General features: G+C 51.1%; 2 protein-coding genes across 10 annotated transcripts in view; both read left to right on the forward strand.

The window, feature by feature from the left end:
* Positions 1 to 111: 111 nt before the first annotated feature.
* TSPYL2 (TSPY like 2) lies at positions 112 to 7305 on the forward strand. Of its 2 annotated transcripts, none has more exons than XM_082376838.1 (7): positions 112 to 1068; positions 2339 to 2416; positions 2544 to 2655; positions 2742 to 2887; positions 3016 to 3113; positions 3442 to 4274; positions 6589 to 7305. In XM_082376838.1, the coding sequence occupies exons 1-7, from the start codon at positions 259 to 261 to the stop codon at positions 6756 to 6758; spliced, it is 2247 nt and encodes a 748-aa protein (XP_082232964.1). In that variant the 5' UTR covers positions 112 to 258; the 3' UTR covers positions 6759 to 7305. The 2 variants fall into 2 exon arrangements, with proteins under 2 accessions (XP_082232964.1, XP_082232965.1); XM_082376839.1 differs by having other exon boundaries at positions 113 to 438; positions 2306 to 2416.
* Positions 7306 to 7838: 533 nt separating this feature from the next.
* KANTR (KANTR integral membrane protein) overlaps positions 7839 to 12497 on the forward strand; it is a 62183-nt gene continuing 57524 nt past the window's right edge. For 4 of the 8 annotated variants that reach the window (XR_014239398.1, XR_014239399.1, XR_014239400.1 and 1 more), the window contains exons 1-2: positions 7839 to 12012; positions 12129 to 12203. The gene's annotated coding sequence lies outside the window, so the exon portion shown is untranslated. The remainder of the gene's footprint in view (positions 12013 to 12128; positions 12204 to 12497) is intronic. The other 4 variants (XR_014239402.1, XR_014239403.1, XR_014239404.1 and 1 more) reach the window with 4 other exon arrangements.

Below are 12497 nucleotides of genomic sequence, written 5' to 3' on the forward strand. Positions count from 1 at the left end.
GGGGGGCCGCGAACGCAGCCGCGGCGGCTGGCAGCCAATGGAGAGGCGGGATGGCCCCTGGCGTCAGCGAGGGGGCGGGGTCTGGCGCTTGGCGCGGAGGGAGTAGGGCAGGCGCTGTGGGAGGGAGCGCCAGAGCGAGGCTGAGAGCAGAGCTGGTCGCGTGAGGCGCGGCTCTGCCTCAGGTGTGACAGGCAGCGGCGGCCTGACTGAGAGCGAAGGGGCGAGCGCGAGCCCCTGAGCTGTGCGAACGCGGTCACCATGGACGGCCCGGATGAGGGGCCTCCGGCCAAGGCCCGCCGCCTCAGTAGCTCCGAGTCCCCTCAGAGCGAGCTGCCGCCGCCGCCGCCGCCGCCGCCGCCTCCGCCACCTCTCTTGCGCCTGCCCCTGCCTCCACCTCAGCAGCGCCCGAGGCTCCGGGAGGAAACCGAGGCGGCACAGGTGCTGGCTGACATGAGGGGGGTGGGACTGGGCCCCGCTCTGCCCCCGCCGCCGCCCTATGTCATTCTGGAGGAGGGGGGGATCCGCGCGTACTTCACCCTGGGGGCTGGGGGTCCCGGCTGGGAGCCCGCGATCGAGTCAGGGTACGGGGGGGCGCCCCCTCCCACGGAGAGCCTGGAAACGCTTTCTCCCTCGGAGGTTTCTGGGGGAAGCCTGGAGATTGACTTCCAGGTGACGGAGCCCAGCAGCTTTGCAGGAGAGAAGGCCCTAGAAACCTGTAGCGCAGGGGGGCGGGGGTACCAGAGGTTAGCCGGTCCAAGGGGGAGGGAAGAGACCGTCATCATCGTGGAAGACGACGACGAGGATGAAAAGGAAAGTGTGAGGAAGAGGAGGAGGAGGAGGAAGAGGAAGCCCAGGAAGGTGAAGAGGGAAAGCCGAGAGAAGAATGCCGAGAAGATAGAGTGCATCCTGCAGGCGCTGGAAAACATTCAGCTGGACCTGGAGGCGGTGAATATCAAGGCGGGCAAGGCCTTCCTCCGTCTCAAGCGCAAGTTCATCCAGATGCGAAGACCCTTCCTGGAGCGCAGAGATCTCATCATCCAGCATATCCCAGGCTTCTGGGTCAAAGCAGTATCCTTGTCATCTATATTCATGGGCCAGGAGCCCATGACCAGAAATGGGGGGCGGTGGGGGGAGGGACAGGCTGGGTGAAAGGGTGTGGGGGCGGGCCCCTATTGGAAGAATGACGAGGTCTGGTGGAGGAGGGATGGAAGGAGTGTGGCAAAACATCAGAGAAGCTGGACTAGAGATGGTGAAGGGGGGAGGGGGGCACACAGCATAAAAATTGGACCACAGATGGGAAAGGGGGAGAGGAGGAGCATAGCATAAAAGAAAATGGATCACAGACGGTGAAAGGGGGAGGATAGTAGAGGGGCACACAGCAGAAAAATTGGACCAGAGATGGTGAAAGGAGGAGGGGAGGGTCACACAGAAGATAAACTGACTCAGAGACAGTGAAGAGGGAGGAGAAGGGCACACAGCAGAGAAATGGCCCAGAAAGGGTGCCCAAGTCACACATGGCTGTGCAAGCCTAGGTCTCTGCTTAGATACTAGGGAGACCCCAATCCTGGCTGGAGAGGAGGGGGCTAGAAAGGGGCTGGAGCCCTGAAGGATCAGGAGAAGGAGTACCTAGGAATGGAGAGAAAGGAGTTAAATGAAGGAAAGGGCAAAATAACAAGAATTCACTATTGGTGATAAGTTTATCTCTAGGGGACCATGCAACATGTTAGGAACACATGGATTTAACATCCTAATAGAATTATATGGACACAGACCCTTGGCACTCTCATGCAAAGTATCACATGATCACAGGCCCTCAGCACCCAGGTACAGTATTATGTGGCCACAGGTCCTCAGTACACAGACCATAGCATCACCTGGACACAAACCCTCAGACCCAGATACACAACATCATGTGGACACAGACCCATAACACCCAAATATATATAACATCGTGTGATGACAGGCCCTCAGCAACCAGATATAGCATCATTTGCACATGGGCCTTCAGCCCCCAGACACACAATGTCTTGTGAACACAAGCCCTCAGCACCCAGAGACACAACATCACTTGGACATAGACTCCCAGCACCCAAACACACAGCAATTATGAACCATGGCAAGGCCACTTAATACAGAGGTTTGACATTTTATAAACATAGGCTCTTACCACACAGACAGTATCATGGGAATAAAAGTATGGGTCATGTCCCATTGACCACAAAAGGAATTCTCCTGCTCCAGCCTCTCTTTTGTTCTGCCCTGCCTAGCCCTGACTGGCCTTCCTTCCCTCCTTCTCATTGAACAGTCACTCCTTGACCTAAACTGCTCCCTCCATCAGTTCCTCAACCACCCCAAAATTTCAATCTTGATCAACCAACGCGATGAAGACATTTTCCGCTACTTGACCAATCTGCAGGTCAGGCCAAAGAGTTATCTTTTCTACCAGGATCGGGCAAGGAATCTGGTCCTTGGAGGTGAGGGGGGGTTGGGTGGGAGGGGTCACGGCGTGGTGGGAATTCCACCATTACCCCCACCCTGAGCAGGTACAGGATCTCAGACATATCTCCATGGGCTACAAAATGAAGCTGTACTTCCAGACAAACCCCTACTTCACAAATATGGTGATCGTCAAGGAGTTCCAGCGCAATCGCTCGGGTAAGAGGCAGTCCCAGAGCAAATTCATGCCCCCCACCCCATCTATCCTTGTCCAGCACCCTCTCCATAGCCTCCTTTCCCCCCAGGCCGGCTGGTGTCTCACTCCACCCCAATTCGCTGGCACCGGGGCCAGGAACCTCAGGCCCACAGGCACAGGAACCAGGATGCCAGCCACAGCTTCTTCAGCTGGTTCTCAAACCATAGCCTCCCAGAGGCCGACAGGATTGCTGAAGTGAGGCCCCTCCTGGCATTGCCAGGGAAGGCCTTGCTAGCTTGCCCCTGGGTGCGTGGAGTATTGGGAGTAGGCTCTGTGGCTTGTACTCATAACTCTGTTCTCCCTTCCCCCGTCTCTTTCAACAGATTATCAAGAATGACCTGTGGGTTAACCCTGTGCGTTACTACATGATGGGAGAAGGGGGCTACAGGGCAAGAAGAAAGAAGCAAGAAAAGGAAGAAAGGTGATGGTGGGGGTTGGTGGCTGAGAGGTGGTTTGTTAGGGGTGGGGCAAAGACTAGGCTAGTGTCACACAGTATTTGTAGAGCCAAAAGGGACCTTTGAGATAATCCAGTCCACTATGTTTTACAAGTGGGGAGTGATGCCCAGAAATGGGGTGTGATCGGCCTGAGGTTATGTAGTCAGGGGCAGAAATGGGACTCTCCCCACCTAGCCTCGTCCCTGGGAACCCCTGTAGCCTACTGCCTCCCCAGTTACTTACCACCTTTCAGTGTCTGCTCTGGGTACACCACCTCCCACCAACCCTATACTCAACCCCAGGCTTCCCCACAGTAAAAACAGGGATGAATATGAGGTGGTGATCGTGGAAGACTCTGATGACTATCACATCATGGAAGACATTATTGGAGAGACCTCAGACAGTGATGGTATCACCGACAATGAGACCATTCATGACATCAAGATCTCTGACTTCATGGAGACCACTGACTGCTTCGAGACCACTGACAACGAGATAACTGACATCAGCGAGAGCCTCTGTGACAGCGAGTGCCCTGACCACAATGAGAGCATTGACAGTGAGACCACTAACAACGAGAGCCCCGATGACAATGAAACCACTGATAACAATGAGAGTGCTGATGACAACGAGACCACTGACAACAATGAGAGTACCGATGACAACAATGAGAATCCTGATGACAACAATGAGAACCCCGATGACAACAGTGAGAACCCTGAAGACAACAACACTGATGACAATGAAGAGAACCCTGATGACAACGAAGAGAACACTGATGATAACGATGAGAACACTGATGGTGACGAGAACCCCAATGGTGATGATGAGAACCCCAAAGGTGGCAACCACAGCAGCAACCAGGACAGCAGCGACAGTGACAATGGAGACAATGACGGCAGTGACATTGAAGATAATGATGGCAACGAAGGTGACAATGAAGGTAGTGATGATGATGGCAATGAAGGTGACAATGAAGGCAGCGATGATGATGACAGAGACATTGAAGACTATGAGAATGACCTTGAAGACTCTGACAAGGATCACCATAACAGCACCAACCAGGATGACTATGAGGACGAGGTAGAGAACATCTCCGTAGAAGAATCATCAGTGGAGGAAGAAGAGGAGGAGGGCAGTGAGGAAGGTGAGCTAGACCCTCACCTCTTGTCTTACCTCCTTTCTCTTCTCTCAGAGAAAATCTGCCCATGGTCAGAGTATCAAAGCATGAGCACAATCTGCTCTTGTAGAGAAAAAAAAAAAAGCATTCTGAGTAAGTTTTTAAACAGAGCAAGGTCAGGGAACATTTAGCTCACAAATGTAACAAAACCAAAACAAATTTCAATTCTTGGTGATGGGTAGATAAGTTGTAACAGAGCACAAGACAAATGAAGCAGAGAGAAGAGATAGGAGGCAGTGGGTGGTATACTAAGTAAGACAGGTTCTCCCACAGAAAGAGGGAAAAAAATGGCAAACATATTGCAATTCAGCACACTCTGTACCCAGCCCTGGCCTTCTGGGAACTCCCAGGCTTGTTTGGGGAGCTGGGGGTGAAGTGAACAGTGTGCTGAGTGAGTCCAGAGGAGGGAGGAGCTAATTCTATCTCCAGAATCAAGAAGGAGAGAACTAGAGAAAAGAAGTGACATTTGAATTGGAGGCTGCCTTCACATTAAGGGGCATTATGGGGCATTCTTGGTGGAAGGGATCACATGAAAAAGAACCTGGAAGGGTGAAAATGCATGGTATGTTGGGCAGGGTTTCCCAAATTGTCATCTGAGGACCCTTCACTGGTTCCAAAAGCTGCTCACAAAAAGGTTCAGTGGTCAAATATGTTGCGGAAATACTGCATACAATAATATCCTTATGTAGAGTCACATGTACATTGGCACCTTAAAGGCTCTGATAAGTCCTGCTCTAAGAAACCTATTTAAACATTGTGGAAGTCAGCATTTCCCAAACATCTTGATCACAAAGGCCATTGTTCACTGTCCACCAAAGAATACATTTTGGGAAATGCTGAAGAAGGGTTGCATATGGGGGGTTGAGGGAGAAGGCGGTATTTAAGGTGACTGCTAGGTTTGGTTCTGGCCTGGATGACTCTCCAAAGGAGGCACCATTTCCTGGGATGGGGAAGGGCATGGTGGTGGGATTGATGGGATGCAGGGAGGAACATGGAGTTGGAAGGGCTTGTTGGACATAAGGTATGGGTGGCTTAGAGGCAGGTGGTTGGTGATATGCCTGGGAAGTCAGAAATTGTAAAGAAAGGAGATAAGCCAGAGCAGAATCCTACCTCTGGATTCTGGGGCCGGTTAACGTTAACTGGGTCCAATTAACATTAATGAAGTATTTACTATGTGCCAGGCACTATTCTAAATGGTTTTCTTGCTTTGACTAATTTAATCCTCACAGCAACTCTTATGAGGTAGGTACTACTAATCCTCCTTTTATAGATGGGGAAACTGAGGCTCTGAGAGGGTAGACTTAGGAGGAGCACTAGGTCGTGGAACATTCTAAGAAGGAGGGGATTGTCACTGGTGTTCAGTGCTCCTGAAAGGTCAAGTAAAATGAGGACTGGGATGTGTCCATCGGATTGGGGGCTGAATAGATCATCTGTGACCTTGGAAAGAGTAGGTTCAGTGGATTGGTGGGGGTAGAGCCAGACCACAGTAGGAATGGGGAGGGAATGAACAGGGGTTAAGGCAGTAGAGTCAAACCTTGGCTAGGAAGGGGATGGCAGAAGGCACACAAGGGATATGTTTGAGCCTGGCTGTAGGCAGGCAGATGGAGGAGAGGCAGCCCCCTGGGGTAGGTGGAAGGTGCAGGAAGACCAACCACTCCTGGGGGTTTTGACCATGGGATCCCTGGCAAACTTCCATTGAGGGCACTGAGGAAGGAGGAATTGAATAAGCGAGTAGACACAATCTAGACATATTTCTAGGTAGGGAAACAGAGGGAATTGCCGGCCCCATCCCCTCCTACTCGGTGGCATCTCTTCTTTCAGAGAAGGGGAGGCAGAATTATTTGTACAACCCTAGGGTGGGAGCCGGGGTGGGGAATTGGGCTGAAGAAGACAGACTGAGGCCTATTGGGATCAGACTGGGGAGAAAGAGAGAGGGAGCTGCCTCTGGATGAACAGAAGTTTTATTCAGCTGAGGTCAGAGCTCAGGAAGAGACACACATTGTATACAGGGGGTGAAAAAGCTACTTTCAGAGATGTATCAATTTTGATAGGACAGAGGCATCCCACTCTGCCTTCCTGCTTCCCTCCCACTCGCCCTTACTTTCTGGACTTGAGTTCACACAGACTTGGCTGCTTGTTCCAAGCAGAGGCTTTTGGTGAATGGTCCCGCCCCTCAGAAGCCCTGACTGTGGGCTCTGTTCCCTATTAAGAGTGACATCTACCTGTCCACCTAACCATCCTCCTCCATTTTCCCCTCCTTACTTCTCTCTCCCCTGTACAGGCAGTGAGCAAGAAGGTGAGGACAGTGATGATGAAGAAGGAAGTGAGGAGGAGGAAGGAATCGAAGAAGACTCAGAAGGAGGGGAAGACTCAGAAGACTCTGACATGGAGGAGGTGCTTCAGGTCCCAAACCCTTGGGCCAACCCAGGGAAGAGGGGCAAAACGGGATAAATGTCTTACCCTTGCGGGGGCTGCCTCTCTATATCCCTCTCCCCCTGCCCCATTTGCCCTCCCTATCAGCTAGGGCCGAGCGGCCCCATATTACACTTCTGGGGGATGACTGACTTCGTACACGGGTTTAAAGTTTATTTTTATGGTTTAGTAATTGCAGAGTTCTTATTTTGGGGGGAGGGAAAGGGGGATTCCCCCTTCCTTTTGGCCCTCCTCTCCCGCAGGCTTCTGTGTGCTGCTAAACGTATTTATTGTGATGCCTTGGTCAGGGCCCCTCTATCCCCCTCCTCGTGCTGTGTGGAGTGGACACCCTTGATCCCAAAGCGGGGAGGGCCGCTGTGGCCTTGGGGGTCTCTGCCGCCACCCTGTTCTCCCGTCTCTCTCTTTCCCTCCATCCCTCGCCCTTCCCCGCTGTGCCCGCTAGCCCACCTCGGTGTCTATGCAAGGCCGCTTCGCCATTGCGGTATTCTGGTCCCCCTCCCCCAGAAGTCCCGCCTCGTTCCCTGTGAACCCTGGTAATCCTAATAAAATTCTGAGCAAATTCAAAGTGCTGCTTCGAGTCTTTTGTCCCACCCGGTGCGCGGTCCCCAGCAGCCAGTCTCCCTTCCCACAGGCCCGCAAGCAGCCGCCTCGTCTACGCAGTAGCCTGCAAGATGGTAGTTGCTGGGGGTGGGGGTGGCTGGCTGGGGGCGAGCTCCGCGGGACCGCAGAAATGTTGCGTCAGGCCAATGCGGACCATCCTGGCCAATGGCAGGGCGAGGCCGAGGAAGCCCCTCCCTCTCCGGGCGGCCGCAGCAGACCCAGGCAGGTAGCAAACAGCATCCCACGCCTTCCCCTCCGCGCAGGCGCACAGGAACGCCCTGGGTCCTAGAACATCCATTTATTCAGTGATTCATCTTTTTATTTATCGTGCGTCAAACCTTTCCTCGGGCCTAGTATGAGCTGAGTGTGGGGGAGCCAGAGGAATCCATTTTTCTTGTCCGCATGTAGTAAAATAAAAATGATATCGGTCGGGACTTCACAATCCAATAATGCCGGAGTGCTCTCTCGTCTTAGGAAGAGGGTGCAGGATCCTTGGAGCTGGACCTGGGAGAGAAGGCAAGAAAAGACAGCCCAGGCTGGGGAGTTTGCATAGAGATAAAAGAAAAGCAAAGGAAAATTACTATGTAGCTGTGTGACCGGGGGTGGGGGGGTGGTCGGGAGTTGGGCGTCTGAAAGGCCCAGTGGCTTTAAATTTTGGATACAGTAACTTTATTTCCACGGACACCAGAAAAACCTCTCAGATTCTTTCTGGATCATAACGATAATTTACACAGACATCTGGGTATGTCTTCTGTAATATACCTCCCAAACTTTCCATCCAACGCCCTTACTTTGCTGGAAGTCTTCAGACTCGGTCAGATTTGCGTTTTACAGAATGCCCTCTGCTGGCTGCCCGGAGCATGGATTGGAGGGAGGGAGAGCAGTGAGGAAGCTGACGCTATACCTAAGGTGAGAGTGGCGTGATGGGGGCAATATGGAAGGTTTTTTAAATAAATTTTTTCTTTTAGAAGTTTTAGATTTACAGAATTATCGCAAAGATAATACAGAGAGTGTCCGTATACCCTACAGCCAGTTTCCCCTATTGTTAACGTCTTACATTAGTATGATACATCTGTCACAACTGATGAACAAATATCAATACATTATTATTAACTAAATTCCATATTTTGTTCAGATTTCCTTAGTTTTTACCAAATTTCCTTTTTCTGTTCCAGGATGCCATCCAGGACACAACATTACATTTAATCATCATGTTGCCATAGACTTCTCTTGGCTGTGACAGTTTCTCACACTTTTCTTGTTTTTGATGACCTGGAGTCATCAACATTTGAGGACTACTAGTCAGGTATTTTGCAGAATGTCCCTCAACTGGGATTTGTCTGATGTTTTCCTCATGATTAGACTGGGGTTATGAGTTTGGGAAAGGAAGACCACAGAAATAAAGTACCATTCTCTTCATATCCTATGAAGGGTACACGCTATCGATATGCCTTATCACTGTTGATGTTAACTTGATCACCTGGCTTAGGTAGTATATGTCAGGTTTCTCCACTGTAAAATTACTCCATTCCCCCACCTTCCATACTGTACTCTTTGGAAGGAAGCCACTAAGTGTAGCCCGTGCTTAGGGAGTGGGGAGTTATCCTCCCAACTCCTCGAGGGGGAAGTATCTACATAAATTAATTGGAATTCTCCTGTACGAGAAATGTGTGTATTCTGTGATTTTAAGATGCTGGAATCAACAGGCTTTAGGTATAGGAAGAGAGGGATTGAGAGAAGTCAGGTATGACTGCCAGGTTGCTGTGGGACCTCCTCTGTGAAATGGTTGGAATACCAGATCTTGGACATACTCCAGATTCTGATGAATGTTTTGGGGAGAGCATGGAAGCTTGGATGCCTCTGGTTCTGACCTGGGACCACACTGTCAGAAGTGGATAGAGGAGACTCTGGCTCAGAAAGGAGAACATCTTGCCCCAGGGCCAGAGCTGAGAGTGCAGGACGCTGAGTCAAGGCATCTTGTGCAGAGGGAAGAGACACCTATGTGCAGTATCTGGAGCCAGTCCCAATGAGCATGTCATGAAGTGGAGGGGCAGGGGAAGCAGGAGGGGCAAAGGACCTGGAGTGGGCCAGGAAGAGGTCAGCCTGGCAAGAGGATCCCAGTCAGTTCAAGAGAGAGACGGCCTGGGTATCCTTGTCTCAATATAATCTGGCTCACAACGTGACTTCCTCACCCTCTATAGAGGGTCTCAGTTTTCCCATCTGCAAATAGGCTAATCATGCTGGGGGATCAGCCCAGGAGAAGCAACCAGCCTAAGATCCCAAGATGGAGTCTAGCCTTGAAGCAGACCTCTGAAGCCTGGCCTTCATCATGCTCTTACCTAATTCCTCTCTGTTTCTCTAATCAAATCCCTAGCCCCTCATCCTGGCATTTGAGGCCTCTCTTCACCCACCCTGTTAGAGAGGACCTCTGACTTCAGGGACACTGTTAGGACCCAATTATGTGATTCTAATATAGCTGGCCAGGATGCTCATGTCCTGGACTGAGGCATGGGAGGAGAAGATGTTCTTTGCCTAGGGTGACATCTTTTCCCTGCGCCCTCACTCCTCAGTGTGTGGTGTGGCTTCAGGTCCTGCCTAGTCTGGTCCTCCAAAAGGGAAGACTCTTCTAGGTCTTTAAGGTCACATCCAACTCCAAAATACAGTCTTTGCTGAAGACCAGTGAAGACAGGCCCATTTGCTGGGACCCCAAACAGAAACCAGGAGGAGAATGAGGAGTCATAGGCCCAATGTGCCCCAGGGCCTTTCCCATGCCGAAGCTACTTGTCTTTGTATCCTTCACAACTCACCCAACTCCCCTGGAGCAGAGGGCCCTGCTCCTGAGGGTAAGGTTCCAAGGACTTCCTGGGGCCAGACCTTAAAAGTGCCACCCACTTCTGTGAATAAAAGCAGATTGGCAGGGACAAAACTAGATCCAGGAAACTAGATCCCTCTTTCTTTGGTGATCAAAAAGGCCATCAGTGGCTCCCTCAGTTGGGGGTGTGGAGGATCCTGTTTTTCATTAGGAAGCATCCTATTTTTCATTCAGTAAACATTACTGAGCACCTGCTGTGTGCCTGATAGAAACTCGGTGATAGGACTACAACAAGGAAACATGAATAGACCAAGTCTTTGTCCCCCTGGAGCCCAGAGTTGAAGACAAGTGTTCTTAACATTTTCTGTGTGCCATGGACCTGTTTGGTGATCTGGTGAAGCCTATGCGTCTTTTCTCAGAAAACAATATCTTTTGAATGCATAAAATAAAATACCTAGAACCACAAAATATTGACTATATTGAAAAATAGTTACTAAAATATGGAAAAGCAAATATGTTATAGTAATATATATGCTCCTTGTGAGATCTAATGGAGAGTCTAATGACAACCATGATTTTGAGATAGAGATGAGATTACATGATATTTCAAGAAATGTACAACATCTATAATATGATATGAAAATCTCTGTGATTTCTATTAGTGACAGAGTCACAGGTACTATCACTATTATACTATGGTGAGTTACATTCTTTACTGAAAAGATGCTAAATTTCAATTAGAGGAGAGTGAAAACAAAGCTGTAATTTTTTTCCCATCCAAATTCATGGACCCCTCTAAACCCTGTCCCTGGACTGGATTGGAGGGAGATCTGTGAACCCAAATTAAGAAACCCTGGTAATAGGAAGGGTCTACCTGTATCTCCTTTCTTCTTAAACCCCTTTCGTTTGGAGGACAGAAGCCTGGGTTTTATGCTGGGTCTTATTGCTGTGTGACCTCAAGCCAAACAGTTTGCCTCTCTGGGCCATAGTTCCCTAAGGCTGAAACAACGGCAAAGGCAAGAATTGGGAGGGGAGACCTTAATTGTTTATGCTCCAGGCAATTAATTTATGTTCTCTCATTGAATCCTCCATTGAATGAATGGCATTTTCAGGAAAGATTTTTTTAAAAATTATCTTCCCATTTGACAGATGGTTAAACTGAGGCTCCAAGCGAGGCTGTCACTCGACCAATGTCTTAATCAGTAAGTAGCAGGGGCTGGTGGGTGACTGGCCAGACCCCTATAACCACCTCATCCTCCAGGGATAAAACTAGGAACTACGTTCACTATGAGCGAGAGAAACCTGGCTCAGAAATCCCTGCAGGTGGGGGTAAGCTATGGGAAATTGGGGGCAGAGTCGTGTCTCTTAGCGGAGCGGTGGCTTACGCAAGGTGGCTTACGGAGAATAAGACGTCAAGAAGCCGCGCACCTCCGACTGTCCTGTGACTCGCGCCAGGCCTCACTTTGGGGTTCGCGCCTGCGTGCTCCCAACTAACCTCCCGAAGACCTGTCGAATGGACTGGCAAAAAGCGATGAAGATCCTCCTCCTGGCCAATCCTATTAAAGGGTGGGCTTGGCTTATAAACCAATCAAAGACCCCCAAAGGGGCGGGTTTTCTTCGGCCTGGATCCTGGCTTGGGGGTAAAAATAAAGTGTGTCCATCTCCAGCCAATCCCAGGGAAGACAGGAGGGCACTCCTCCAATGGGAGTCAGGAGCCGTCGGTAGCGGTGGAGGCCTGCGACCCCGCTAGCGCTCCAGCAACCGGGAGGGACGCGTTCAGTCTATTCGCGAGATCCAGCTGCCGGTGCCTGGAGTCTATTCGCGCGAGGCAGCGGCTGCACCGACGGCCCGAGGTTCCCGGTGAGACGCTATAAAGACGGGGGCGGGTGGAGGACGCGGGGGGAAAGACGCCGGGCCGGAGCGCGTGAGGGGTGGGACCTGGGCGAGCTTTTACCTGGGCGGCCTCTCAACCCTAGGTCAGCGGGTTGCGGAGTATCGTGCGGGTAGCAAGGGGAGGGCGAGTGCTCCTGCGGCCCCCAGACGGCAACCAGGTGAGTACCCTGCGGAGCCCACCGCCCATGCCCACCCTCCGCGCTCCCCCCATTCCTGTCTCTTGGGAAACGGTGTACTGTGCAGGTCTGCAGCTCACGTGATCGTCTGCTTGCGTGTCTGTAAGTCTCCGTCTGTCTCTCACTCTCTGCCCACCCCACTCCCCCTTCCTCTGTCCTTATCTCCATCTTTCTGTCTGTTTGTCTCTATCTTTCTGTCTGGCTCCCTCTCTGAGACATAGTAGACCGCCCAGACCTATAAGGCTGAATCCTGACCCAGCCAGTTAAAGCTAGCCG

The sequence above is a fragment of the Balaenoptera borealis genome, assembly GCF_965194805.1.
Source record: "Balaenoptera borealis genome assembly, chromosome: X".
Taxonomy (NCBI): domain Eukaryota; kingdom Metazoa; phylum Chordata; class Mammalia; order Artiodactyla; family Balaenopteridae; genus Balaenoptera; species Balaenoptera borealis.